The following is a 26,782-nucleotide window of genomic DNA, read 5'->3' on the forward strand; positions in this document are numbered from 1 at the left end:
ACTGAGAGACCCCCCTTCTCCCCTCACATCCCTCCTCCTTTGTCATGGACACTGACACTATCCAGCCCGGGCAGAGGCCCAGGGTAAACAAAAATGAAGAACAGACTATGTACCCTGAAGAGAGGCAACAGGATGGCAGCCTTTGCCTGCTCAGGGTGGGACGGCATGGGAACACACATGTAGAAATGATGAGAGACAACACAGTAAACGATGCATTTTACTCAACCAACCTGTACCTCTACTAAAACCCCGCCAGTCACAAGCTCCCTGTTTGCTAGCCTTTATTAAGAGGTCCCGCTTTCTCGTGGGACTCCAGCCAAACCAGACAGGTCCCCTAAATACAGCAGGAGGCCTGGAAGGGGAAGGGAATGACTTAGGATTCCACCACACCTCCCTGGAAACAGAAACCCACCACAGACAGACAGACAGACAGACGGACAGACAAGAGCCGGGGAGGAGAACCCACCGCACTCTCGGTTCTCTCCCCTTTGCACCCACTCAGAAAGAAAGTCAAACACTGGCTATGCAGACCCCAGCCCACCCACCCCCGCCCATAGCAGCGTTTGTGGGGACCTCCTCCCCCTTGCAACGGGTGGCCCCAAGGCAACTTCCTATGGCTCTTCCTTTACTTTGGTTTGCTCCTGGCCAACTCCACACCCTCTTCCTTCCCTCAGCCTCCAGCTCAGTCACTCAGCATCCTCTATCACCTACTCGGACCTTCTCTTTCTTGCTCTCTGCTTTCTGGTCTCCTTGCCCCAGGGCTTCTTAGGGAAGCAGCATCTCAGGCACCTTCTTCCTAGCAAGGGCCCACTAGGCAGGCCCTGTCTGCCCAGCATGAGAGACTCACACAGCTGCTCCACTCTCTTTGAGGTCAGGGGCTGAGCGCTGCCGTCTCATTCGTGGAGGGGTAGTGTATGGTGGGTAGCGGGGCCCTGGCCGCTGGGCTGGGTAAGGTTGGGGCTGCTGGGGGTAATAGTTGTGCTTTTTGGGCTGAAAGTGCTGGGGCTCTGGCTGTGTAGAACCCCCTCCCCGAGATCGGCTCCCTCCATCTAGGGAATTCCTGCGAGGACGGTGGGACCTTCGGGGACTTGGAGGTCTGCGGGCAGGGGGAGGTGGGGGAGCAGTGACCTCTTCAGGAGGTTGGGGAGCTGGGACCTCTCCACTCCCCACTCCTGGCCAGGACTCCCTGTGCTGAGGGTTGCTTTTGAAGGGGAAGCGCAGCTTGCAGTCGTGAGGGGGCACAAAGCGGGCTGGAGGCCTGCGCAGTCCCCCACCCCGGCCCCCAGAGCCCTGCAGTCCCTGCAGCCGCAGCTGCTCCTGCTTGAGCCAGCGAAGGCGGCCACGACGGAAGGCAGGATCCTCTTCCATCAGCCTCGACACCCGTTCCCAGCTGGACAGGGGTGGGGAGGTGGGCCGGACAGCTGGTGAGCGATCATTGGGCACTGCCTCCTCTCCTGCCTCTGGCCCTTCTGGTGGTGCCCAGGTGACCATACTGGGTTCTTCGTTATCATCCTCCAGATCCTGGGAAAGGGAATAAGAGAAGACATGTGAAGAGAGCTGAGACCGCAGGGCATGTGGAGTCAAGATGTGCCTAGAAGAACCTAGAGGGACAGGACGGGGTCTAGAGCACTGTTTGAGGATAATGAAGCTAGGACAATGGCTGGAGCCTGGGCTCCCCACTAAAGGGTAAAAGCTCAACCCTCTGCCACCTCTCCGCTGTGTGGTCTGTCTTCACCAGCAGCCCCATCTGTATAGACGACAGCGGTAACAGCACTTGCTACCGAGTGCTCTAAGGACTGGATGAGCTCCACTTCGGCAGGGAGAATGGAACAGAGGAGGACAGGAAGCCAGTGACGGGCGGCCACACTGAATTCACCGAGAAGTCGATACTTCAGTCAAGGCCTGCAGGAAGTGAGAAGCAAGCAGTACGGCTGCTGAGAGAAATCAGCGAGGTAAACAGACCAGCGGTGCAAAGGCCTTGAGATATGAGCATGCCCAACAAGCTGGAAGGGCTGGAGTGGAGCAGGTGAGGGACAGGACTAGAAGCCACACGGAGAGGACGTCTTTGGTAACTTCAACCATCTGTGATGTCCCTTAGAAGGGGGCTGGAAAGAGCAGAGAAAGCTTGTAACCTAACCTCAGTGACCAGCACACTACCAGGCATACGTTGACACTCAAATGTGCGTAGGTTGGATGTATACATGCAAAGAAGGGAGAGATGACCAGTCTATCAGAGGGGAGGCCAGTTACATGTACACATAAGAACAGGCTTCAAGTAACCACTGTGTGCTCTCCATTAGTGGTTCTCAAACACTGTGTAATTCAGAAACACCTTGGGAGCTTATCATCAAAGACAAAGATTAGGTATGCAGGGTGGCGGATATCACAATCGGTACTTTTGTTTTTTGAGTTGTGGCTCAGGCTGGTCTTGAACTACTGATCCTCCTGTGTCTGCCTCCCAAGTGCTGGGATTATAGGCACACATCAAGCCTGCCCGGTCCAGAATCCGTACTGTGTGTGTGCATTTGCGCAGGTGTTATGAGTATGCGTGCACGTGCGCGGGTGCAAGTGTGTGTGGGGGCTGGAAGATAACCTGGATACCCTCCTCAGGTGTCTACCTTGTTTTTAGAGACAAGGTCCTTTACTGCCCTAGAACTCACGGAGTAGACCAGGCAGATGGCCAGCAGGATCTATCTCTGCTCCTTGCCTATAGCACCAGGACTGCAGTGTGCAGCACTGCACCCGACTTCTTTATGCGGGTTCTGGGGACCAAACTCAGATCCTCGTGTGTAGGTGGCAAGCATTTACCAACCAAAGGCTGCACAATCTATTTCATTTATTTATTTGCCTGAATGTATGTTTATGCATTGTGTGTATAGCGACTGCAGACCAGAAGAGGACAATGTAGTTCCAAACAACTAGGAGCTGCCATGTGGGTGCTGGGAACTGAACTCTGGTCCTCTGAAGGAGCAGCTCTACTGGCTGAGTCATCTCTCCAGCCCATGTAGAATCTATTTTTACTATCATCATTCTGGAGATTGGGAACCATATGATTCATAAACTCTATCAAAAAGCAAACCCTATTACCAGACTTCAGTAAGTCTTCTCAAAAAGTCACAGGAAGGCTGGGATGTGAGAGAGAAGTGCAGGATCCTAAAAGGCCAGCAAGAGCTGAAGGAGGGGAAGGAAGAAGTGGCCAGCAGGCTTTTCTACCTGAGTCAGGGGGATGACCCTCTCCATGCGGAGCATCCGGTCCCGCAGGGCCTGCAGCTCACGGTCCTTGCTGCTGTTCTGTAGCTTCACTTCCTGCAGAATTCCTGTCAGCTTGTCGATGTGAGCCCGGAGGTCTTCCACCTCTGCCCCACGGGCTCCTTCCTCACTGGCACCTCCACCACTGCCACCTCCTTCTTCTTCACCCACAGTATCCCACACATCCCTGGCCACAGCTCTCCAGGCATCACCAGGGCCCTCAGGCTTGCCATAGGTACGACACAGCTCCCTCATCTTGAGGGCAGCCAGGGCCTCAATTTCTGCTCGTCCATGACGGAAGTCGGCCAGGGCCACCTCGTAGCATATCTCCTTGACAGCTTGCATCTTCAGGTCAGCCATGGTGGCCCATCGGGGGTCTTTGCCCTGCAGGCGCCGCCGCTGAGGGATCTGATAAACTCTGCGAGGGGCCCTGCGCTTGCCGCTGCTAGGCAGGCCACAGCGCTTGACAATGGTCTGGACTGTGGTAGGGGGCAGCTGCTCCCGCAAGGAAGAAATCAGCCGCCAGCTCTCCTCACAAGAGCGCTTGTCAGAATCTTCTCCACTGTCGGAGTCCGCATACTGGGGTGGGCCAGAGAGAAGAGAGGAAGAGAGCTAAGGACACCTCAGAGACCACCCTTGTACCAAAGACATGAAAGACACCTCATTAGTATACCTGGACTCAAGACCCTTTCTACGTCTTAAGAACTGTGTTCCTTGCAGAGACAGATCTGGACAGCAAAGCTATGTCTGATGGATTAACCACTTACGACAGCAGCTGGCAAGCCCAAGTAAGAGCAGCAGTTAATTGAGTCCGGGGTTTTGTGCATATATGGTCATGCCACTTAATACAGAGATGTGTTCTGAGAACTGTGTCCTTAAGTGATTTTATCATTGTGTGAGCATCACAGACCACACTGACACACATCAAGGCAGCTACACATTATTTGTTGATATGATCTCATGGGACCACCCTTGTATACATGGTCTGTCATTGACAGTACTGTCATTACACAGCAAATGACTATGTATTACTCTCAGGATGAGGTTAGAGACTTAAAAGTTCATTTAAGCAACAATCTTACATGAATAATGGTTCTTGGAAGTGATTTGAAGGGGCCCAGGGTCACGGGAGTCTAGGGAGCCTCGTCAACTGAATGTTACTTCCCTGTACATGACAATGTTTTCTTCTAGTTCACATTTCTCTCTTAACTTTTCCTCCTAGATGCCACCTACTTACCAAGAGCAAAGCTAGGAGGCTATCTGCCCACTAGCCCACTCCAGGCTCCGCCCACCCTGCTGTGCCCCCACTAGCACACTCCAGGCTCTGTCCACCCTGCTGTGCCCCCACTAGCTCGCTCCAGGCTCTGTCCACCCTGCTGTGCCCCAACTAGCTCGCTCCAGGCTCTGTCCACCCTGCTGTGCCCCCACTAGCTCGCTCCAGGCTCTGTCCACCTGCTGTGCCCCCACTAGCTCGCTCCAGGCTCTGTCCACCCTGCTGTGCCCCAACTAGCTCCTTTCCAGGCTCCACCCTGTTGTACCCCAACTTGCCCCTCACCAGCCGCTGCTGCTCCAGCAGAAGGTCAGCCTCTTCCTTTTCTTTCCGGTATTGATTCTCCAGGTCCTGCAGCCTGGGGTCAGACAAAGGGAAAGAGAAGCTATGAGGGTCTCTGGTAGGTATCACTGACAGCAGGATGCTGGGGTCCCATGGCTTAGAGAGACCCGTAGGGGATTCCCTCACACCTCTTCTCCATCTCCAGCTTGATATCTATGCCTTGCTGCTCCAGCAGCTCCTTCTGAGCAAAGTTCCAATCCACAGGCTCAGAGGGAGGTCCTGCGGGTGGGGGAACCCCGCGTTCTCGCTCGAGCCGGGCTTGCTCCGGGTGATTGAAGCGAAAGACGTGGTTCTTGCCCATTACAATCCTGTTTCCTGGAAATGAGAAGAGGGGAAAGTAGACTTGCTCAACCACCGCAGCAAACTATCCCCAGGTCTAAGCACAGAGATTCCAGGAGACCTGACACCCTCAGTACTACTATCACTAAAGCCAGGAGCAGTCAGAGTCAACACACCTTTGGAAGCACCTGTGTACTAAGGTGAGCTGCTGAAGGAGAAGGTACCCTCTTCCCCTGTCCCCAGTGAAGCAAGAGAACCAAGACATCCGCCCCCTTGGTCTGTGCTGCAGGCTCCTTCCTATGTCCATGATCTTCCCCAACTATCCCAAGGTCCTAGGTGCCCAGAAAGCCTTGCCCTAGCACCTTTTACAAAGGCCATGTCCCAGACCTGTACTCTGTAACACATCTCTTTTGTGTGTGTGTATGGTACTGGGAACTGAACCCAGGGCCCTGCGCATGCTAGGCAAGCGCTCTACCTCTGAGCTATGTCCCCAGCCTCTGCGACGCGTCTTCTACCTGACTTCAGCACCAGTGGCTCCGTCACAAGCTTCCCATTGACATATGTCTCAGCTCCTTCACAAGGCTCCAACATGACCATCACTGTGTGGAGGAGGGAAGGAAAGGAAAAGACTAGCATCTCAGAAAGCTGTACTCTGGTCAGATTCCCACCTTGTCTCGCCCCCAAAGCACGCATGCACCACCAGTTCCGCCCCTAGTACCTGCAGGGGTGCCATAACCCCTCTGGTGGCAGGCAGCACAGGAAAAGAAGAGCAGAAGGAGGGTTAGAGACCCTACTATGACTCCCAGAAGCCTCTGCAGTGGCTCCGACTGACCCACCACCATGCTTCATAACCACAGCTTAGAAATTATCATTCTCAGAAGATTCTTTGCCCACAGTCGACTGGACAGAGGCCCCATCACTCTGCCTTCCATGTGTCCATGCCTACTAGCCTCGTTAACATTATCCTGGCCAGGCCTGAATGCCTCCAGTAGGCACGCTGCCTGATGAGTCTTACAAATGGCTGCCATCTGATTAATCTTCTCAAGTCACAGTCATTATAGGCTAAAATAAAGTTAACTCAACTCTAGCCAGAAACAATGCCACACATATCAATCCCCATTATTAGGAGGCTGAGGCTCAAAGTGTGAGATTAGCTAGCCTGCACTTCACAGTGAGTCTGTGCTCAGCCTGGGCTGCATAGTAAGTCCCTGCTTCAAAAACAAGCCAGGCGGTGGGGGCGCACGCCTTTTCCCTGTACTCAGGAGGCAGAGGCAGGTGGATTCTGAGTTTGAGGCCAACCTGGTCTACAGAGAGAGTTCTAGAATAGCCAGGGCTACACAGGGAGACCCTGTCTCAACAAATCAAAAAAAAAAGGGGTACTCTATTTTCACTGGAGAATCCACAAGTTCCAAAGACCCAGTATCAGTATCTATGACTGCTGAGCCAGAGACAGTCAGCAAATTACCTAACTTTAGGGATTCTATAGATTGGAACAATGAAGTCTTTGTTCAGAGTAGATGAAAATATAATAATCATAATATGCAAACATGACTTTATTTATTTGGTTTTTCGAGACAGGGTTTCTCTTTGTAACAGCCCTGGCCGTCCTGGAACTTGCTCTGTAGACCAGGCTGGCCTCCAACTCACAAAGATGAGTTTAATTCCAAGAGATTAAAGGTATATGCCACCAAGCCTCAGTCCAAATTGGTTTATTTTATTATTTACACTAAAAGTAATCAAGAAACATGGAAACAGGGATTAACTATAATATCACACAGAGAAACAGACTGCCGGTCTACTGCTGATGCAGAGTAGAGTTGAGCCAGCACAAAGCCCAGCTTAAGAACAGAATTTCTGTGAGGGTGGAAACTCCCAGCTGATGCATGGTGGGTCACTTAGATGTCAATGGGCAGAGGTAGACTGGGAAAGACACACCAAAGGGCACCACTGCATGTCTAAGAACAGCAGACACGGGGTTGGGGGCAGCCTATCTTACTTTTACTTCCCACTGTGCCCCAATACATAAACATTCATTTCCCAAACATTATGTTCCTACTACATGTCAGGTAAAAAAGATAAAAGTCCAAATTGCTGCTCTCACAGACCTTATCCTGGCTGGTAAGGCAGATGGTCAATAGGGGAATCTCAGGCCAGTGAGATGACTCATCACGGGCAGGCATCTGCTGCCATGCCTCACACACACACACACACACACACACACACACACACACACGCACGCATGCACACACAATATAACATTTAAACAGGATAATCCAGAACTTTTTTTGGAGGTGGGGTGGCTCGAGAGTTTCTCTGTGTAGCCCTAGCTGGCCTGGAATTCACTCTGTAGACCAGGCTGGCCTCGAACTCACAGAGATCTCCCTGCCTCTACCTCCCAAATGCTGAGATTAAAGGTGTGCGCCACCATTGCCCAGGTCCAACAATTTTCTCTTAATTTATTTTTATTTTATGTGCATTGGTGTTTTTCCATGGGTGTCAGGTTCCTTGGAACTAGAGTTACAGACAGTTGTGAGCTGCCATGTGGTTGCTGGGAATAGAACCCAGTCCTCTGGAAGAGCAGCCAGTGCTCTTAACCACTGAGGCATCTTTCCATCCCCCTAACATTTTTTAAAAGCAGATAATCTAAAGATTTCTCCAAAGAATGGAATGGGAACAGGTGTGATGTTACGGAAAGACAATGGGACCATGGGAGGTGATTGCTCTAGCTCAGCCAGGGCAGACCCACTGCTCCTTTCCTGAGACAGGGAGGATGGCCCTGGACTCATGGTTTTCTGTTCTCTGCTCACGCCCACCTCCCATCCTGGGTGTAGCACTGAAACTCAGACTCACGGCTTCACATGTTCTACACAGCACTCTACCACCGCACCTACATTCCCAGTCTCTCTCCCAGTTCCTGAACCCATGGGAATCCAGCAGCTAAGATATAGCAGCTAAGGGCACAGCCCCTGAAACCATAACTCTGTGCTGGGATCCAATTCTGCTGTTCTCTAGGACAAACGACCTAATGGGAGAGCCTCTGCTGTGTCACATGTAGCTGAGCGAGACAACTCAAAGAGGAAAACAGACGGTCCGCAAATAACCGCGACTGCAGGTCCCTGGTGCCTGCATCTTCTCTGTCGTTAAGAACACAGGTCTGATGAACCGAACCTTCACAGCCTACCTCCGGGGCACAGAAACACTGGCCGGTTTCCACTGGGATTTATCTAACAGTCTTGTACATGCTATGCACTCCTGGAATATGGGCTCACCTCACAATGCCTCGCATACTTTAATTTCTCCCTTCCCAAGCCTATGGCCTGAGATAACCACAGAACAGGAACTTGGCAGTAACTGGCTGATCTGAACTGATTCGACGGCCTTCAGCCCTAAACGCAGGAGGCACCTGTTCACCACTGGGGACCTGAACTAGACCAGTGTAACTGCGTCAATCTGCTGACCCTGAACCAAACTGAAACCGAGTGTCTTAAACCTGAGCTGTAAGCCACGTGATAGGTTTTTTTCTTCCTCCTCCTCCTTTCTTTTTAAACACAGTTTCTACACACTGCCTAGGTTGGCACCAAACTCCGGGGCTCCAGTAAGCCTCTTGCCTCTGTCTTTCATGCAGCTGTGACTCCAGGCAATTGAGCAGGTCTGGCTTGTTCTCAGCGCCTCCTGCACAAGCATGTGGACCTGAGTTTGCATCCCCGGTACCTATGTAAGAGCTGGCTGTGGTGATGGAACCAGAGAGCTGGGGAAAGTGCAGAAGGTGGCTCTTTGGGGCCCACTGGCCACCCAGCCTCGCTACATCAGCGAGCTTTTGGGTTCACTGAGAGACCCCGTCTCAAAAAAAAAGATGGAAAATGATTGAGGAAGACAGCCGATGTCAGTTTCTGGCCCCAATATGAACACAGCACAAGCACACACATGCACACTCACACATGCACACTCACACATGCACACTCCTCACACATGCACACTCACACATGAGTGCGGAAAGCCAGGTAGGGAGCCTGTCTTTAGGAGGCTGAGAGAATAGGATTAAGAGTTTGAGGTCAATCTGACCTACAAAGAGAGAACCCAAAGCAAATAGAAAATGCACTGGAGCGAAGGATTCACTGGGAGTACACAGGGCCCAGCAGGCACACAACTGAAGCCCAGGTTCAACCCCCAACAGCGTGAAACAAACACTCCACACTGCACAGTGTTTGGTAGTTATACCAAACGAGCTATCACCCTCAGAACCTGGGATTCTTTTTCAGACAGGGTCTCTCTTTGTAGCCCTGACTGTCCTGGAACTTGTTATGTAGATGTGGCTGGCCTCAAACTCACAGAGGTGCCTCTGATTCCCCAAATGTGGGGTTAAGGCCTGTGATTCTTAAAAACTTTACAGTTATATTAAGGGCTAACGTTCCCAAAAGCTTTGGAACCAAAGAGACACCTAGGTCCTTTAGTTCTCAGAAACCTTTGTCCACATAGCATCAACCCAGTTCCCACAGAGACAAATTCAGATTTCCCATGGAAACAAATATAGGCTTCAAACACAATGACCACAGTGCTCTCTGGGGAGGGGGAGAATCTAGGAGAGCAGTCATCTATGCCCTCATCCCCCCCCAGCCCCCCTGTGGTGCACAGCAATGTGTTATGCTTCTCAGGACTCCAGCTGCTCCCCAGTCAAGCAGAGCCAGCCCTTGACCTGCACGCTGCTTACCCACGAGCTCAGAGCTTCGGAAGGAGAGGCTGCACCCCTCCTTTGTATGGCTTCCTTCCCAGTACTGGGCTCAGGACTCTGTGTGTGGAACACAAGACCCCCCCTTTCTACGTTAGCCACTCCACTCTCACCTCCCAGCCATTACCTTCTCCATCCGGCTGGGGGATGCTTCGGAACAGACAGTGTTGCTCTTGGATGAACTGTCCAGTCAACTTGATGTCCACATCGACCTGGCCAACCCTGGGGGAGCAACGGCCAACATTTTCTAAGCTTGTTCAGTATTTGCCAAGAGCCTCCTGAGTACCACCAGCTCATCCAACTCAGCGAGTCAATGCCATTCTCATTCCACAGACAAGGGTTCAGGGAGGGGAACTTGCCAAGATCATTCAGCTAAGCAATCGTTGACGCTGGATTCGAGCCCATGCATCCCTGATCCTTAAGACCATGTCCTACATCTGCACATCATGCAGCAAAGGGGAAATGCCGGCATGGTGTGAATGGGCATCCTTATGCTTTTAACTATATAGAAGGCTTTGAGCCCTGGGGTTTGGTTAGCAGCAGCTCTCCAACCACCTGGCCCAAGTATGGAGCTGACAATGTGGGCACTGGCCCCTTTTCCCTTCCCCCAAGGTCTCAACAAGACTGCCAAGGAATGGTGTTGGGGCTACGGAAGCAGCAGTCTGCTTCTCATCAGCTCTGCCCGAGGAAGCGCTCTCTCTTCCCCCAGGAGCCATCCCCATCGTGGTGCCAAGAAGCACCAACCCTTCACCAAACTGAAGACTGGGTGCTGATCAGGGGCCTCAATGGTTTGTCAAGGTGGGAAAGAAAGCAGGTGGGCGCGCACACCTATGATCTCAGTATCTAGGGGCTGAGACGTGAGGATTTTGAATTTGAGGTTAGCCGGGGCCACAAAGTAAGACCCTGCCTCAGAGAGAGGGTGGGAATGGAGAGACGGCTCAGTGGTTAAGAAAGCACATGTACAACTCTTACAAAGGCCCTAAGTTTGGTTCCCAATACCCATGTCTGTCAGCTCACAGCCACCCACAACACCAGCTCCAGGGAGCCAACGCCCTCTGTAGGCCTCGTGGGCACACCTGCGCACATGTGGCATTCACTAACAGACACACACTTATAAATAAAATAAAATCTTTGAAAAGAAAAGGAAAACTAAAAGAGCCACCAGGGAGGCAGCTGTTCAAGATCTGGAGTACCTCCAGCGGCCACCAGAAAGGAGAGAATCACAGCGATCAATGTGTCAGTCCTGCCGTCACACCCTGGAGAGGAGCCCATCCTGGAGACTACTAAGTGCATTTACCTGGTGACACCATCTTTGATGTGGTAGAGCAGACACTCAGACATCAAGGGGTCCTCATTCAGATTGACTAGATGGGGCGTCTGTGGTGGAGAGGAGGAAGTGGTCAGGGACAAAGGCTCACAGCAACCAGCGCGAGTGGCCACAGAGAAGAAGGGAGCAAGCAGACATCTCTCTGGTTTTGGTACTGCCTGCTGCTCATCCTGCTCTCACTCGGGGGGAGGGGAGGGAGGCTCTCCGCCCTCCCCTCCTGCCCTGAGGAACATCTCTGGTTCCCAGCTCTCACACAAGCATCTTCTCAAAATCAGGCTGAAAAAGCCATCCTCACCACCTACCCCACCCCCCAGTCAGTAAGCCATCCTGAAGCCTGTCTCCTTGTAGGTGCCTCAGCAACACAGACTCCCTGACTAGAAGCCTTGGATTCCATCTACACCGCCATTCTCCTTGTGTCCTTTCTATTCCCCAGTCACATCACTTCTTCCCACAATCTACCTTGCAACTTCCGGAGAGAAAGAGAAGGGGCTAGGTCAGAAGACTGGCATTCCCCACCTTCCATTACACCTTGAATTTCCAAGAACACAGATTGCTCTTAATAATTTAAAAAACAAGTGTCACTTTCCATTTTAAAATCAAACAAGAGTCGTGAGTTGGCCAGGCCGTGGTGGCACATGCCTTTAATCCCAGCAGAGGCAGAGGGAAGAGGGTTACAAGTTCCAGGACAGGCTGAGGTACACAGCATGGCCCTGTCTATAAACAAGAAAGTGTGTTTACTGCAGCAGACTCTTTATCTACCCTAGAGCCTACTCACCTAAGGCCAGGATCACTGGTTCCTACAACCGTCCCTGCCCACAGCCTCCCAGACCAAAACCACCCAAGGGTTTCTTGGCTTCTGGCTATCTCAGTATAAAAATCTGCCCTAAACAGCTGGCTGATCACCATGCTGCTTTGTGCTGGAAATGCAACCCACTCCCTGCCTTTGTCCTGTCACTCCTGCCCTCCCCAAAGTGTGCAACTCTGGGTAGCACACTGAACTTGCTCCCTCCATTCTCCTCTGAGCCACATGCTGCCCTCCTAGTAAGAGACCCTTCCCTGTGACTGCTGCCTGGGCCCACAACCCCCGTACCATCCCTCCTCAGACCTGCATGGCATTAGGGATTTCCGGCCTCCTACCCACACTACTGGACGTCATGTCTGTTCACCCAGAGACCTCTCGGTTGGCTCCCATTTGACTCAAGCTCTGTGTTATATTCTGGCTTCCCTGGGCCTCCTCCATATCAGAGTCCCATCCCACACATCCAAGTTTAGAGGGCTTTTCCCCCCAACTCTGTGCTCCTGACCAGTGCACTGCTGAACACTCCAGAAACAGGCCTTTTGCACCCCAATGGCTAAGGAAGCTGCTACCCCTGCCAGGTCCCCACTCCCAGCACAACCTATGTTACCATCTCTACCCACACACTCCCACCTGCTAAAGTCATTAACTACATGTCCTTCTGGGTCTGTCTCAAATGCCACTTCCAGGAAGCTTTCCTAAGCCCTCCAACCAAGGAAGTCTCCACGCTACCAGCTTCTAATTCACCTTAGGGAGGTTCTAGGTGGGACAGGGGTGAGTCAGATGCAGTCATGGCTAACTATCCTGTCCGGAAATCGGAGCCAACTTGGGGAGGCAAGATTTGGTGTGGAAACACCCCTCATTACAAATGGAAAAAATGACCTGGGCATGAGCATGCCTTTAAACCCAGCACTCAGGAGGAAGAAACAAGATCTCAGAGCTGGAGGCCAGCCTGGTCTATAAAGTGACTTCCAGGCCATCTAAAGCTACATAGGGAGGCCCTGTCTCTAAAAACGGGTGGGCTGTGGGACGAGTGCCTCATAGAAACTGTTGACTTTCCCACACCCTGGCCTGGATTATTTGCTCATTGATTTGTTCCCAGAGAGCTGACCCTTGCACCTATTCTGCAGCAACTCACAGGCAAAGAGCAAAAATGGCAACTAGGGGAGCTCACAGCTTTGGAAAGGCAGTGCTGTGGGAAAGGCAGTAGGGGCAGGTCTTGGGGAACGAGGAAGGCTCTGACATGAAGAAGGAAGAGGTTCCAGAACGAAACAGTTTGGCAGAAGCACAGAGAGAAAACAGGTGATTTCTCTGGGATCCGTTCTGCAGTGCGAGCTCAGGACTGCATCCACAACACCTGTCTGCTTCTCCCTAGGCATCTCAAAACCTCCGCTGCCAGAACTGTCTCGAGGAACGCGCACGTCTCCTTCCTACACTAGAGTGTCAGACCTGTCCTGGGCCTGGCAGACACTGATGGGCCCTGAAGCAGAAAGGGATCTATCCCTAGGGAGAGGGAACATGATTTGGGGCAGTGCTTTTCAATTTCTGCTCAGCCCAGGAACTCTTTGTTCAAAGAAACCTTATCTAGAAGCCTAGGATACCAAGCAGATAAGCAAGGAGCCAATAAGAGCCAGCTGAGGGTAGGTCCTGCCCACCCCCCAATCCCCCACAGACCTTAGCCCTTGAGAAGGAAGCTCAGATTTGAAAATCAGATTTATGAAGTCCTTGGGCTTGGTAATAGGGGTCGCAGCAAGAGGAGGCTTTCTCTAAAAGTCTTTATCTAAGACAAACTACATCTTTACCCAACTCTCTACCTAACCATTTATGTTATAGCCAGCCCTACCAAACCCGTTCTGCCAGTAAGTCTCACCGCTCTCCTGTCTTTTAAACATTTGAGAAATGTCCACCCCGCCACCTTAGGACAGTACAAACAAACTATCCCAAGACTCCTGTTCACCAGTCACACCGACAAAGTCTGATCCACAGAGCGTATTGGAAAGAATGAGGGAAGCCAGAAATGGTGGCACAGGGCTCTATCTGTCACACTTGGGAGGTGGAAGCTGAAGGACCAGGTGTTGAAGCCAACATTAACTACACAGTGAGTTCAAGATCAACCTGGGCTACAGCAAGTTCAAGTCCAGCCTGAGCTCCACGAAACATGCCTCAAAAACAACAAAACTTAAACCGACAACAACAGGAAGCAAGGGTAGGGACAGAGTACAAGAGGAAAATAGGCCCTCTTACAGGTTGCTCGGTGTACAAATTGGCCTGGTTATCATCTTCAGAAGGTCCTTCAGTGACATAGATCTAAATTTTATTTCTATCTATTATTAATTAGTTATTTAAGGGAGCACTAGGGCCACCGTGCTCATGTGAAGGTCAGAGGCCAAATCCCAGCAGTCAGTTCTCTCCTACTTGATGGGTCCCAAGCTCAGGTCCTCAGGCCGGAGGGCAAGTGCCTTCACCTGCTGAGCCGCCCAGCGAGTCTCTAGACAGTTTTAACCCACAGCTGGGTGTGGCAGCTAGCGTCTACAAACCCAGAACTTGGAAAACTCAGGAAGGAGAACTATCGTTAAGTTGGAGATTGAAGCAGCCTAGACTGCATACTGACCTCTAGGCAAGCTTGAGCTATAAGTATAACTGATTCTCTGTCTCATAAATATCTAAAATAAATATCTGAAACATATCTAAAATAATCACATAAAGGTACCAAGGAATTTTTAAGAAGACAAAGCCAGCCTGCACTGCTTAGCGATTCTGAAATAACGTGGCAGCAGCATGTGCCAGAGGCGGGTGGGTCCTTAGGGTGTCTGGCCACAAAGTCTAAGTAGTTAGTGAGCCCCATGGTTACCAGAGGCCCTGCCTCAAAAAAAAAAAAAAAAAAAAAAAATATATATATATATATATATATATATATATATATATATATATACATATATATATATATATGTGGAGAAGCGATTGAGAAAGACAGAGATGTCTGGCCTCCACCCCTGGTCCTTTAGTGCATGCATGATGAACTGTAACTTGGAACTGTGGGCTGATCAAACCCTCCCCTTGCCTGTGTTGCTTTTGATCAGGGTGCTTTATTACAGCAGCAGAAATCAAACAAGAACGCAGGGTGCAAGCAGAGAACAAGCCACACGAAGCTGTCACTGACCTCCATGTGAGCACAATGGCACACATGTTCTGACACCCATTTTGTGCACGTTCACACACAATAACAAAAAGTTTTAAATTTAAGGGGTAGGGAAGCAGCAACAAGCTTGCTTAGGAAGTAAAGATGCTTGCTGCCAAGTCTGACAATCCAAGTTCAATCCCCAGAACCCATGTGGTGGAAGGAGAATCGGATCCTGCAAGTTGTCCTCTGACTTCCCACACATGGCACCCACGCATGTGTGCGCACATACACACAAATAATGTAATAAAAGGAATGAGGTAATGAGGTCGGGCTGAAGAGATGGTCACCTGTTAACACTGACTGCTCTCCAGGGTTCGATCTCAGCACCCACATGGCTACTCACAACCTTCTTACCCTGTCCCACAGGGACTCAACACCCTGTTCTGAACTCTTTGAGCACAGCATACACACGGTACACATAGGCAAAAACCCCGTAACACAGAGAAAATCTCAAAAATTAATAAGGTTATGTGTGTATACAAATGGGTACTTAAAGCCCAGTGATTCCTGCTTGCTGAGTTTTCTAGCCGGTCTTGACCTCACCAAAAAGCAAGCCCTTTGTGGCGGCCCACCACCTCTTTGCGGAACCTCTGACTAGCCAGAGCAGCACATCTGATCCCGGCCTGCTCTGCACCACGCATCAGGCAGGCCAGGCTGGTTTCCTGGTGGGACTGGAAGTTCCTGCTTGGCTCAAACTGGCATACCATCCTCCATCAGCACACACGAGTCAGCTGTGCTAGCTTGGTTTTTGCTGTAAGTAAGTGGGTCGTTGTGTCGTTCCTGCCCCCCAATCTCTACCCCTCTCTTCTTTTCTGGGCCTTGACTATGCCAGGCAAACACTCTAACACTGGACTAAAACGCCAGCCTTCTTTTTCTTCTTAGACATGGTCTCACTATGGAGCTCTGACTGGTCTGAAACTCACTACATAGACCAGGCTGGCTTTGAACTTACAAAGTGCTGGGATTAAAGGCATGTGCTACCACACCCTGCCAGCCTTTATTTGAGACAGGATCTTACTATAAAGCTCAAACTAACTTTAAACTAAGTAGCCCAGGCTGCCCTTGAATTTGCGCTCCACCTACCCCTGCCACCCAATCCCCAGGTGCTGAGACTATAGGCATGTGCCATCACATTTGGAAGCTATGCTGACCTTGTATTGCCAATATTCCTTCCAATTGAGCAGTCTCATGCCAGTTGGCGAATATTTCAAGTGTTATTTCTGTGCCCGTGTGGGCCTGACAACTTTTTATTTTAATTAGTTTATGTTATTCATTTATTTAATTAATAAATTGTTAATTTATTTTTGAGGCAGGATTTCTCTGTGTAGCCCTGGCTGTTCTGGAACTTACTAAGTAGACCAGAACAGCTTCAAACTCAGAGATCTGACTGCCTCTGCCTCCCAAGTGCTGGGATTAAAGGTGTGCGCCACCACTGTCTGGCCTGGGCCTGGCAACTCTTGCCTTGCTTTCTTCCTCTTCAGTGAAGCTCTACCATGCAGCTACTATCTGTCTGGCACCAACAAGTCCCATGTAGCCTAACATGCTTTATCTGTTTAGCCTCACATTGTCCCTACCCATCTCTACCCAAGTCTTGTCCATTTTTCAAGCTCCATTTTGCAAACTACCCAGCTGCTGCATCCCTAGGCCACACGGATGCTTCCAATGAAGACCAACCCTCCAGCACCTCTAACCAAGGTCACATTTCCTCCTCCTCCGTCTCTTTTCCAGTCATCATCCCTAGTCAGCCTTTTAAAATGTACTTTTCTTTAATCCCAGAACCTGAGAGGCAGAGACAGGCACTATATGTGAGTGTGAAGCCAGCCTGATCTACAAAGCAAGTTCCAGGACAGCCAGGGCTCTGTTACACAGAGAAACCTTGTCTCAAAAAAACAAAAACAAGCCGGGCGGTGGTGGCGCACGCCTTTAATCCCAGCACTTGGGAGGCAGAGGCAGGCGGATCTCTGCGAGTTCGAGGCCAGCCTGGTCTACAAGAGCTAGTTCCAGGACAGGCTCTAAAACTACAGTGAAACCCTGTCTCGAAAAACCAAAAAAAAACAAACAAACAATTTTTTGGGTTTTTTTTTGTTGTTTGTTTGTTTTTGTTTTGTCTTTCAAGACAGGGTATCTCTGTGTAACAGAGCTATGGCTGTCCTGGAACTCGCTTTGTATATCAGGCTGGACTTGAACTCACATAATCGTAAGCGCTATGATTAAAGGTGTGCATCGCCAAGCCCGGTTCAGTTAACTTCTCAAGTAGCTAGCACACCCAGTCCTCTTCCCTCTCCTGAAGAAGCCATTTGTGTGCAGTCCTACACACATGTATGGAAAGAGCGAGGCTTTGCGCAGCTTTGCAGTTCCTCGAGGGCAGGGACTGTCATCAATGACCCTTCAGTAGCTGGCCACAGCATTTAATGAGCACTCAAGCCTCTAGCTGACTATCTGACGGACGGAGAAGGCGGAGATGGCCACATACAGAGGCAGGGAAGGTGGGGAATGGAATGATGAGAGGGGACGAGTCAGGCGCAGAAGCAAAGGACCATACCACACACAACCCTCTCCGTCAGTCATCCAGAGAGCTCTCTAGGCCTCACTGCCTAACCCTTCACATACCTTTTTAGGGGAGAAGACACCCACAGTGCCACCATCCTCCCGCACAGCCACGCCCATCTCAGCCAGCAGCGCTTCTCTGTGAGCAAGGGAAAGGCAAATGTCAGCCTTATCATTGCTGCCCCATCCTTCCCTGCAGAGGGGCCAGTGTGCACCTCGGCCCTCGTACCTCTCCATTCTCAGGGCTTCTGTCTTACGGAGCTTCTCCTCCCAGGTCTCATTCAGCTCGGCAATAATCTTCTCCGTCTCCTGGGGGCATTAGGACAGACAGAAAGCAAGTTCAGGACAGTCCTGGACTAATACCTACCACAGAGACAACCATACTCTTGAGGTTCCTTCTTCCACTTCAGCCTTGGCTTTGGAGAAATAAAGCTGGAGCAGCACCCAGACCACCACCCCTTGCCGGTGCCAGCTTCACTACCAGACCACCACCCCTTGCCGGTGCCAGCTTCGCTTCCCACCTGCAGCCTCTCCATGGCCTCCTCAGGCCCAATCTGGGGCTCAGCACTCGGGGAAAATGAAGGCTCCAGCTCCCCATTATGTGGAGGAGGAGATGAGGGTGAAATTGGGGCGGGGGGAGAAGACACAGCTGGCAGAGCACCTCCAGGACTCCCCTCTTCCACCTTCAGACCTGGAAGGGAAAAAGCGAGAAGGAGGTTAAGACGGAACTGATCAGAAGGCTGAGGGCCAGAGAACTGCGGGAGACATCTAAGGTGGCCCTCCTTAGCGACAATGACAGCAGCTGAGAACCCAGGGATGGAGAGCCTCACTCTTGCATGAGATGAAGCCACCCATTCTTTCCACCATTAATGACTTCTACCATCAGAAAGCTTAGCTGTATCGAGCTGAAGAGGCCCCACACCGTGTGCACGTAGCCTTTTTAGTTCTGCCCCTAGGATACAATGCCACACACTTTCCCTTCACGAGATAACTTATCTAACCTTATCTTCCTTCTCTTCCCAAGAACTCTTATTCTCCCCACTGCGCCCCTCAACACGCTCTCCTCAGTGAGATGTACTTTAAGACTGGCACAGGGTGAGAACCTGATCTAGTTAACATGGATTATGTACCTTCTCACTCACATGGGCAGCGATTCCTTTTTTAAAAAATAAAATATTGAAACACAGGGCTGGAGAGGTGGCTCAGTGATTAAGAGCACTGGTTGTTCTTCCAGAGGACCTGGGTTCAATTCCCAGCACCCACATGGCAACCCATAACTGTTTTACAACTCCAGTTCCAGGGGACCTGATACCTTCACACTGGTGCACATAAAACAAAGTCAAAATTTTAAAAAAATAAAATAAAAACAAATCATTAAAAAGATTTTATCCTATAAAAAATAATACAGAACGCTTCATGAATTTGAGTGTCATCCTTGTACAAGGGCCATATTAATCTCCGTGTCATTCCAATTTTAGTATATGTGCTGCTAAAATGAGCACATGGATATTAATTTCTTACCAGTGAAGCTATGTCTACAAACCATCCTGTTGTTGACTATTAAGCTATAGTTGATTAAAACCCCATTGTTTCCAGGCATAGTGACACATGCCTATAATCCTAACACTTGGAAGCCTGAGTGCATGGTAATCTTGACTACAGAATGAAACTTTGTCTCAAGACAACAAAGGGCAGCAAGGCATAGCGGCTCACACCAGCACTTGGCAGCCTGAGGTAGGAGGGGCTACAACAGCGGTTCTCAATCTGTGGGTTGCGACCCTTACAGAGGTCACATATCAGATATTTAAATTAAGATTCATAATAGTAGCAAAATTACAGTTATGAAGTAGTAACCAAATAATTTTATGGTTGGAGGTCATCACAATATGAGGAACTGTATTAAAGGGTCACAGAATTAGGAAGGTTGAGAATAGCTGGACGACAGAAAGGTCAAGGTTACATACAGTGAGATCCAAAATGAAAACAAAAACCAAAAAAACAAAACAAAACAAAAAAACACAAAAAGAGCCTGTCATTTTATAAGACCTTCTCCAAGACACATTCCCCAGTGTCTTCTAACCTTCCTATGTGAACCATAAATTGTGACTTGCTATATACTCCTTGCACCTGGCGTTTATTTGTTCTAGAAGCCTGTCTTGAGTCTCCCTGAGAAACTAAGTCTGTCCCAGCTCCGTAATATCAAAAGATGGAAGTGCCTTCTCCAGATATGTGTCCACATGACTGAACACAATGGGTTTAATGGTGAATGGACCTTCCCACATCCCAGAACTGGGCAAAGGCAAAGAAGGACAGACAGGTTAGCTAAGGGGCCTCCCTGGCTGTCCCTCCCCAATAGCCCTACCTCCTAGAGCAGAGGCTGAGAGTCCCTGAGCCATCAGCAGCTCCCGCAAACGTGCCACCTCCTCCTGCAGCTCTCGGATAAGCCGGGCATTGGGATCCTCATTGATGACAGCATTGCACCGGATCTGCTTGGTACGGTCTGCATATCTGGGCAAGGAAAGATAAAAGTGCTGAGAGCAGACCCAGGAGACCCTTGCTATGTGCCTACTCATTTCCTGCTCACCTGCTCAGATCTCAAACATTATGAAAGGGCTGGAGGTTCTCCTTCCCTTATGACTAACCAGCCTCTGAGCTCCTGGCACTTTTGGTACGCTACCAAAGCTGAAACCCCACCTGAGGGTGCTGAGTGTCTCCTCGTAATTGATGTCAGCAGGACTCAGAGCTGCAATCATTGCTGTGCGGGAGTTCCCACCTATGGATGGAGAGGAGGAGAAAGTAACAGATGAGCTGGAGACTAAGAAAAGTCATACTGGACTGGATGAGACACCGCATGACTGGAACCCAGGGCCTGGGAGGTGGAAGCAAGAGGACAGAGGTCAAGGCCAGCCTGGGATCCATGAGACCCTGTCTCAAATTAATTAATTAACTATATTTAAGTAATAAATAAATAAGTAAAGTTCGACTGGAATATAAAGCAAGGGAACCCAGTACACGGTCTGAGAGGCCAATGTCTGAGGTGGGATAAAGCTGAAAATTGTGAGCTAATCATGAAGTCCAATAACGCAGGGAAAGGTGAAGTCAGGTATCTGTGCGCAGTGACAGGCCTGTGGGAGGGAGATGAACTCAGCAGTATTTGGGGTCAGGGGTAAACGGTCAGTGAGGTCCCTGGTTCGGCAGGGTGTAGTCATGATGTCAGCACAGTAAACTTCCTTATAGGATGACCCCTCGGTCAGGGACAACATGGAGTAGATGGAAAGAGACTGTCAGATGGGGACGATAACAGGGGAGCAAAGGCAGGGAAGGAACCCCTTACCCAAATTCTCCTTGAGCAGCCAGGTGAGCACAGAGTCTCTATAAGGGATGAAATCTGACTTCCGCTTCTTGGATTGCTGAGGGACAGAAGAGGAAGGTGATGAGTCACTCCCTGTACCTTCTCCCCGCAGACTCTCTTCTTCCCGACCCTCGGGGCTTACCAAATCTGCCAGGGCTGAGATCACCTTCCCCAGAGTAGTCAGGGATTTATTGATGTTGGCGCCTTCCTGGGAAAGGACAAGGAATGTGGAATTGAGGCCTTCCTGTCAATCAGATCTCTGCCAGCAAGGGTCCAATGGGATGATGAGCACCCACCCTCCCTCCATCGTCCCCAGGCTTCCATCCATCCCTCCATCCCTCACCTTTAGCCGCATACCCCGGGCCCCTGAGGAGTCAGCCCGCTCACTCCCTGCGAGGTCCACCAAGCTGATCTTACTGACCTGGGGTTGGAGGAAAGAAGCAGGTTGTGGGTAGGGGATGGGAAGGGAATTAGGGGAACAGCCAGCAGAAATCTGGCTGTTTAGCAAAGGCCAGAGAAACCCGGGGTGGGGAGACAAAGGAGAACAAATGAGACAAGTGTGAGGACCTGGTTACGCATTCGTGTGTTCACTTATTCACCCGTGAATATTTATAGGTTCACTTTGTTCCAGGACAAGGGACACAGTGGGGCTTGAGCCCTGCCCCTGCCCCGAGAGCCTTTAAGGACAAGTGAGCAAACAGGTTATAACACACTGGTGGGACAGTAGAGGGGGCTGTGGAAGTCCTGATGAGGATGAGGACCCCTGAGCCTAGGTGGGCAGGGAATGCACAAGCCCCTTCCAGCACATCATTTGAGAGAGGTCCCCATTTGAAAGACATCACTACCTTTTCCGAATCTAGGCCAGTAAGCTGGTCATGGGAGCGTTGAGTGAAGACAATAGTGAAGACTGCATGGGAACGGCTGCTGGTCTCATTCATGTTGGTGGCGGCCACAGTTCTGGAATTGAAGGGAAAAGTCATAGTCTCTGCCCTCCAGCCTCACAATTTTTGGCTCCCTTCCTTCCCAGGTAAGCCTGTCTCACCGCGCCTTATTTCCACAGTCCATGAGGTCGGCAATGTCTGCGTAGGAAGTCACAGCCAATTTAGACAGGTCTTGCACGTAGGGGCCCAGTATAGGGTGCTCACGAACACGCAGGGAGCCCCGACTCTTGGGGTTCAAGAGATCTCGTACTCGCTCGCAATAGATCTCCATATAGCTCACCTAAGTGGGAGAAGCAGACAGGAAGTGAGGGAGCCACTACAATGCTGCCGGAGAAACTAACCTCGGTTGAACAGGACAGTTACCTGCAGCTCAGGCATGGCAAGCATGGTGCTAAGGCTGAATACGCTAGCTCCCTGGTCCTCGCACAAACCCAAGGTGGGTAGAAGAACACACTCGGGAGCTACAAGCTGAAATTACTGCCCAAGGTTCCATTAGTCAGCAGCACAGGCAGAAATAGGTCCCAAGCTGACTTGAGACAGACCTCAGTGTTAATCACTGTTTTCCTACGTTCTTGTCCAGGGTACCAGGTCTCCCACCTACCTGTACCAAGACTGGGGCTTACCTCCACAGAATAGGAAAGCTGAGCGTTCTGGTTCACATTAACACGAGAGAAGAGGTCTTCGCATAGCTGCAGGGAGATAGAGAGAAGATCCTGTTCAGGGCATACCTGCAGCTCCCAGCCCCAGGCCAGACTTTGTCTCAAATGACCCTTCCCATAGCCCTGAGGCAGGAGTCAGTTCCATATTTTATAGATATGAAAACAATCTCTCAAAGGTTCACATTTGTTTAGAGTTACAAGCTAGTATTGATCAGGCTAGGATGCAAGCCCATGTATCCTGTATGCTGGTCTACAGACAAGGCCACTATAGATCATAGCCACAGAGAATTCTGGGCAATTCTCAGTCATTCACAATTACGGCTAACACCGTCTAATACTGAAATCCACAGGGAAAACCAGTTATAAGACAAAATATAGTAGTGAGCTATAAAGCCATTGCTCCTCTAATACTAACGCCTTGGCTCTTCTCTTGGAGCCTTGTTGTCCTGGTGGGTACAAAGTTTCTCTCTTAGAAGGGCCCTGGGTGTCAGGATACAGCCAAGCCTTATACTCCATTACATTTCCAATAACAATCAGTCCCAGACAGCCCTTCAACCCTATCCTTCTTCCCCTGTGGCAACTGAAGATGTTCCTCCCCTGGCTGCCCAGTTAGGTCCCAGCATGTACCTGAGGCACAATGCCCTGCTGCCCCGGTTCCTGACGCCCCATCATGGTGTAGGACTTCCCGGCCCCTGTCTGCCCGTAGGCAAAGATGCACACATTGTAGCCTTCGAAAGCATGCAGCAGCATCTCCTCTCCAATGTCTCGATACACCTGCTGTTGAGACGCAAACTGCGGATCCTCCACCTAGGGGGAAGGGAGGCAGAGAAAGACGGGAGCCCTGGATGAGGCTGTTCTTGGTGTCTATGGCCTGGGCATCCTGACCTCTCAGTGACTGCCCAAAGGTCCTGTGCGTCCCTCAACCCCACTCCATCATTCTTACATCCCTGAGGTTCTTATCCATCCCCCTGCTGGTACTAATTACCAGGATGGATTCACTTTGCCCCCTAGGTTCTAAATACAACCTGAGTATGATTCTTTCCACCCAGAGGTACCTGTCCTCTCAGTCCAGTCCCCTGGATACCCTTATTTCCCAGCAACATCCCTGCTTCCCAGGACTCAAATCCCCCACCTCCCACAGCCAAGCTCTTCCTCTGGCCCCAACAGCCTCACCGAAGTATGTGACCAATAAGAATAGTCGAAGGTGAAGCTTTTGGGGGCATCTTTGCTCTGTTTGGGATTGATGATGGCTGAAAAAACAGAGAAGAAAAGTCAAGGTGAGGTATGCTCAACCTCTGCCCACTTTTCCATAAGTCCCAAGGATCCAAGATCCCACTCCCCATCTCAGTCCTAACTCATTTCTTCCCTTTAATACTCCCCACCCCCTCCAGTCACCCAAGCTAATTTTGGCTTCACAGGACCCGCCCCCACTGAGCTGCCTCCCTGGATTGGGCAATGGAGGGCTGCAGGCCAACATTCCCCCTCCCAGGGACAGGAACATGGAAAGGCCAGTCTGCCCCCCCCCTTACAGCTAGCACATGCTCTATGCCCAGCACGGCCTTCCTCCCGGGACAGCCCAGCTAGGCCTCTGGACTCACTCACAGGTGGTGTTGCCCTGCATGCTGACCACACACTTGGCATCCTGGCTGGTCTCACGGGCATTGAAGGGCCGAACCCTCACTGCCACTTTCACCGAAGCACCAGCCATAGCTTCAGAAACTCCTGCCCTCCTCAGCTGCAGGACAGAAAAAGGGTGGTCAGAGCCACTGGGAGAATTCAAGACAATGCCTACCTGCTTCTTGAGTCCATGTCTACACACTTCGTCCCAGCTAGCTACTTATGCCCTCAAGGCCTCCTCTGTTCCTGCTCTTCAGGCCTTCCTCCCAAATGTCACTCCCGAAGATATTCCCGCTTCTCTCCCCAACCAGATCCCAGTTTGCAGAGACTTGGGTCATCATCCCAGAGTTACCTGGCGTCCTGGCCCCAGATCAGAGGTGCTGTATCAGTTCTGGCTACCACTGGCCCTCGTATGGGAAGCCCCATCCTACTCTTGGGGCCTGGCCACACCAGCACAGCTGTAAGGGAAACCCAGATTGTGGGGGAAGAGACGTCAGGAGGCACCTGTAGCTCCAAAGGTCCGTCTGAGGCTCTGTGTTTCAGGAGCAGGGGATACAGAGATGTTAGGAAAGTAAGGCTAGCCGCCCCTCTGGAGTGACTGCAATGTGAATCCAAGGGCACAGACAGTGATATTTTTATTCCTAGTCACTCACAAGTGTACTGAGCGTTCAGTTAGCAGAGAGGGAGCGAGAGAATGAAACACAGATCGGACAGAGGGTGATTCAGACAGAAGAACACATGGGCAGAGACACTGAGGGTGGCAGGAAGGGGAGAGGAGGGACAGAAAGTTACAGACACCAAGAAAATGAGACAAATCAGACAACAGACAAGATTGAGGTCAGGCTATGAAAGAAAGACTAGCAGAAGAAAAGGAAGAAGCAACATAGAGGTGCTGAAAAGTAGGAGACGGTTCTGGGGTGAAAGCACAAACCGGAAGCTGATGGAGATATAGGATGAGACAAAATCCAATCATAAAGCCCTAATCTATAATTCTTCTCCAGGCTCACCTGGAGAAGGGAGAGGCGGAGATAGATGTGTTCCTACAGAGAGCTGACAACCCCCATATTTGAGTCCGAGGGTCCAAAGGCTAGAGGTACAGCCTGGAACAAGGATCCACAGGGCCTGCTTTGCTATCCCCAAACCCCTTGCCCAGCCCCCAGTACTTCCTCCTCAGGATCTAGGACAATGGGCAGGGGAGGGTGGGGTCATCCTGTATGCATAATAATATCAACCCCCAGGACTCCGCGGTAGGGAGACCCAGAATACCTGTATCTGGGGGGGGGGGGAGGACTGCGGGCAAGGGTTGGGGGGAGGGGGGCTTCCTGAAAGGAAAGCAAAGGGAAAAGGAAACGGACTGGACCCAAACCCAACCTGGGGCTAGTGCTCCGGCGTTCACTAGCCTGGGGAAGGTGCCAGGCTGCAGCCTAGGAATGTGGGTGATCCGGGTGCCCACACCCTGTCAGGAGAGTCTAAGCAGCCCACGCCTACGGACAGCAGGGTGAAGACTTATGAAAGGGTTCAAGGATGCGGCATCCCCACCTGTAGTCCCCAAACACCTCCAACTTCTGTCGTGGTGTTTGGGCCTCACCTCACCAGCCTTCCTAGGCAGGGCAGGGAAGGGGTGAAGGGGCTGATTTATCCCACCACAGGAAGGGAGTAGCCAAAACCAGAGGCTGGCTCAGGAAGAATAGCCCTGACCCCTAAAACCCTGACTAGGGGAGGAAAGGACACCAGGACCGGCACGCAATGTGACATCTCCGATGTTAAGAAAACAGGGAATTGGGTGGCAAGGCTAGGACACAGTGGAGTAAAGAAATAGAGAGTAGGTGCAGAGTCTGCGAGTACAGCCCGAAGGAGGCCGCGGCTGGGGTGCGGCCGGCCAACCCTAAAGAGGGTCTCGGGTCACCTGCACCTTGCCCACCCGCAGTTCTCCAACAGGCCCCCGCCTGTCCGCTCTGGGCGGCCATGAGTCCTCAGTCCTCCAGTCCAGCCAACCGACGGCTGCCCGGGGCCTGGCACCTCTCTGCGCCTCCGCGGGATAAATAGCACATGATCCGAGCTCTCGCGCCTAGCCCGCCCGGCTGCAATCGGGACCTCGGAACCCCGGCTCCCCGCCCTCCAGCGCATTCCTCCGCGGGCGTCCCCTCCCTGCCCCCCACCGGCTCTCACCTCGTCGCGGCAGGACTCCCCGCGGAGAGCAAAGGGACAAACTTTCCTGGACGCCTGAGACCGGAGACGGGGAGACCCGGGGCCAGTTCGGGGCTCCCCCCCCGCCCCTCGCCGGGTCCCCGGGCGGCCGGCGGCGGATCGCGCCCCGGGGGCGGCAGCAGTAGCGGCGCCAGCGGCCGGCGCCCGCCCGGGCAGCGCGAGCTGGGGCGGGAGCGAGGGGCGGGGGACGGACGGGCAGGCGGGCGGGCGCGCGCGCGGACGGACAGGCGGGCACGCGCTGTCCCGGGAAGGAGTCACCGGGTCCGCTCTAATTAAAGGGGCAGTGCA

At 51.5% G+C, this 26,782-nt stretch overlaps 1 protein-coding gene and 1 non-coding gene across 3 annotated transcripts; both read right to left on the reverse strand.

Moving 5' to 3' along the window:
- Positions 1 to 203: 203 nt before the first annotated feature.
- On the reverse strand, positions 204 to 26,651 carry Kif1c (kinesin family member 1C). Of its 2 annotated transcripts, none has more exons than XM_038325867.2 (23): positions 26,456 to 26,651; positions 24,639 to 24,744; positions 24,272 to 24,404; positions 23,843 to 23,919; positions 23,297 to 23,476; positions 22,634 to 22,699; positions 22,112 to 22,290; positions 21,915 to 22,026; positions 21,413 to 21,490; positions 21,212 to 21,277; positions 21,052 to 21,127; positions 20,412 to 20,490; positions 20,080 to 20,225; positions 18,239 to 18,408; positions 17,947 to 18,026; positions 17,781 to 17,856; positions 11,164 to 11,243; positions 9,994 to 10,088; positions 5,656 to 5,739; positions 4,990 to 5,176; positions 4,805 to 4,877; positions 3,214 to 3,828; positions 204 to 1,521 (listed from the first exon to the last, which is right to left on the reverse strand). In XM_038325867.2, exons 3-23 carry the CDS (start codon positions 24,375 to 24,377, stop codon positions 844 to 846), a joined length of 3,303 nt encoding a protein of 1,100 aa, XP_038181795.1. In that variant the 5' UTR covers positions 24,378 to 24,404; positions 24,639 to 24,744; positions 26,456 to 26,651; the 3' UTR covers positions 204 to 843. The 2 variants fall into 2 exon arrangements, with proteins under 2 accessions (XP_038181795.1, XP_038181796.1); XM_038325868.2 differs by having other exon boundaries at positions 24,639 to 24,818.
- On the reverse strand, positions 19,116 to 19,219 carry LOC119813791. Its single transcript, XR_005285249.1, has one exon. It is a non-coding gene; the product is annotated as a U6 spliceosomal RNA (small nuclear RNA).
- Positions 26,652 to 26,782: the final 131 nt, after the last annotated feature.

The sequence above is a fragment of the Arvicola amphibius genome, chromosome 4 (assembly GCF_903992535.2).
Source record: "Arvicola amphibius chromosome 4, mArvAmp1.2, whole genome shotgun sequence".
In the NCBI taxonomy this organism is placed as follows: domain Eukaryota; kingdom Metazoa; phylum Chordata; class Mammalia; order Rodentia; family Cricetidae; genus Arvicola; species Arvicola amphibius.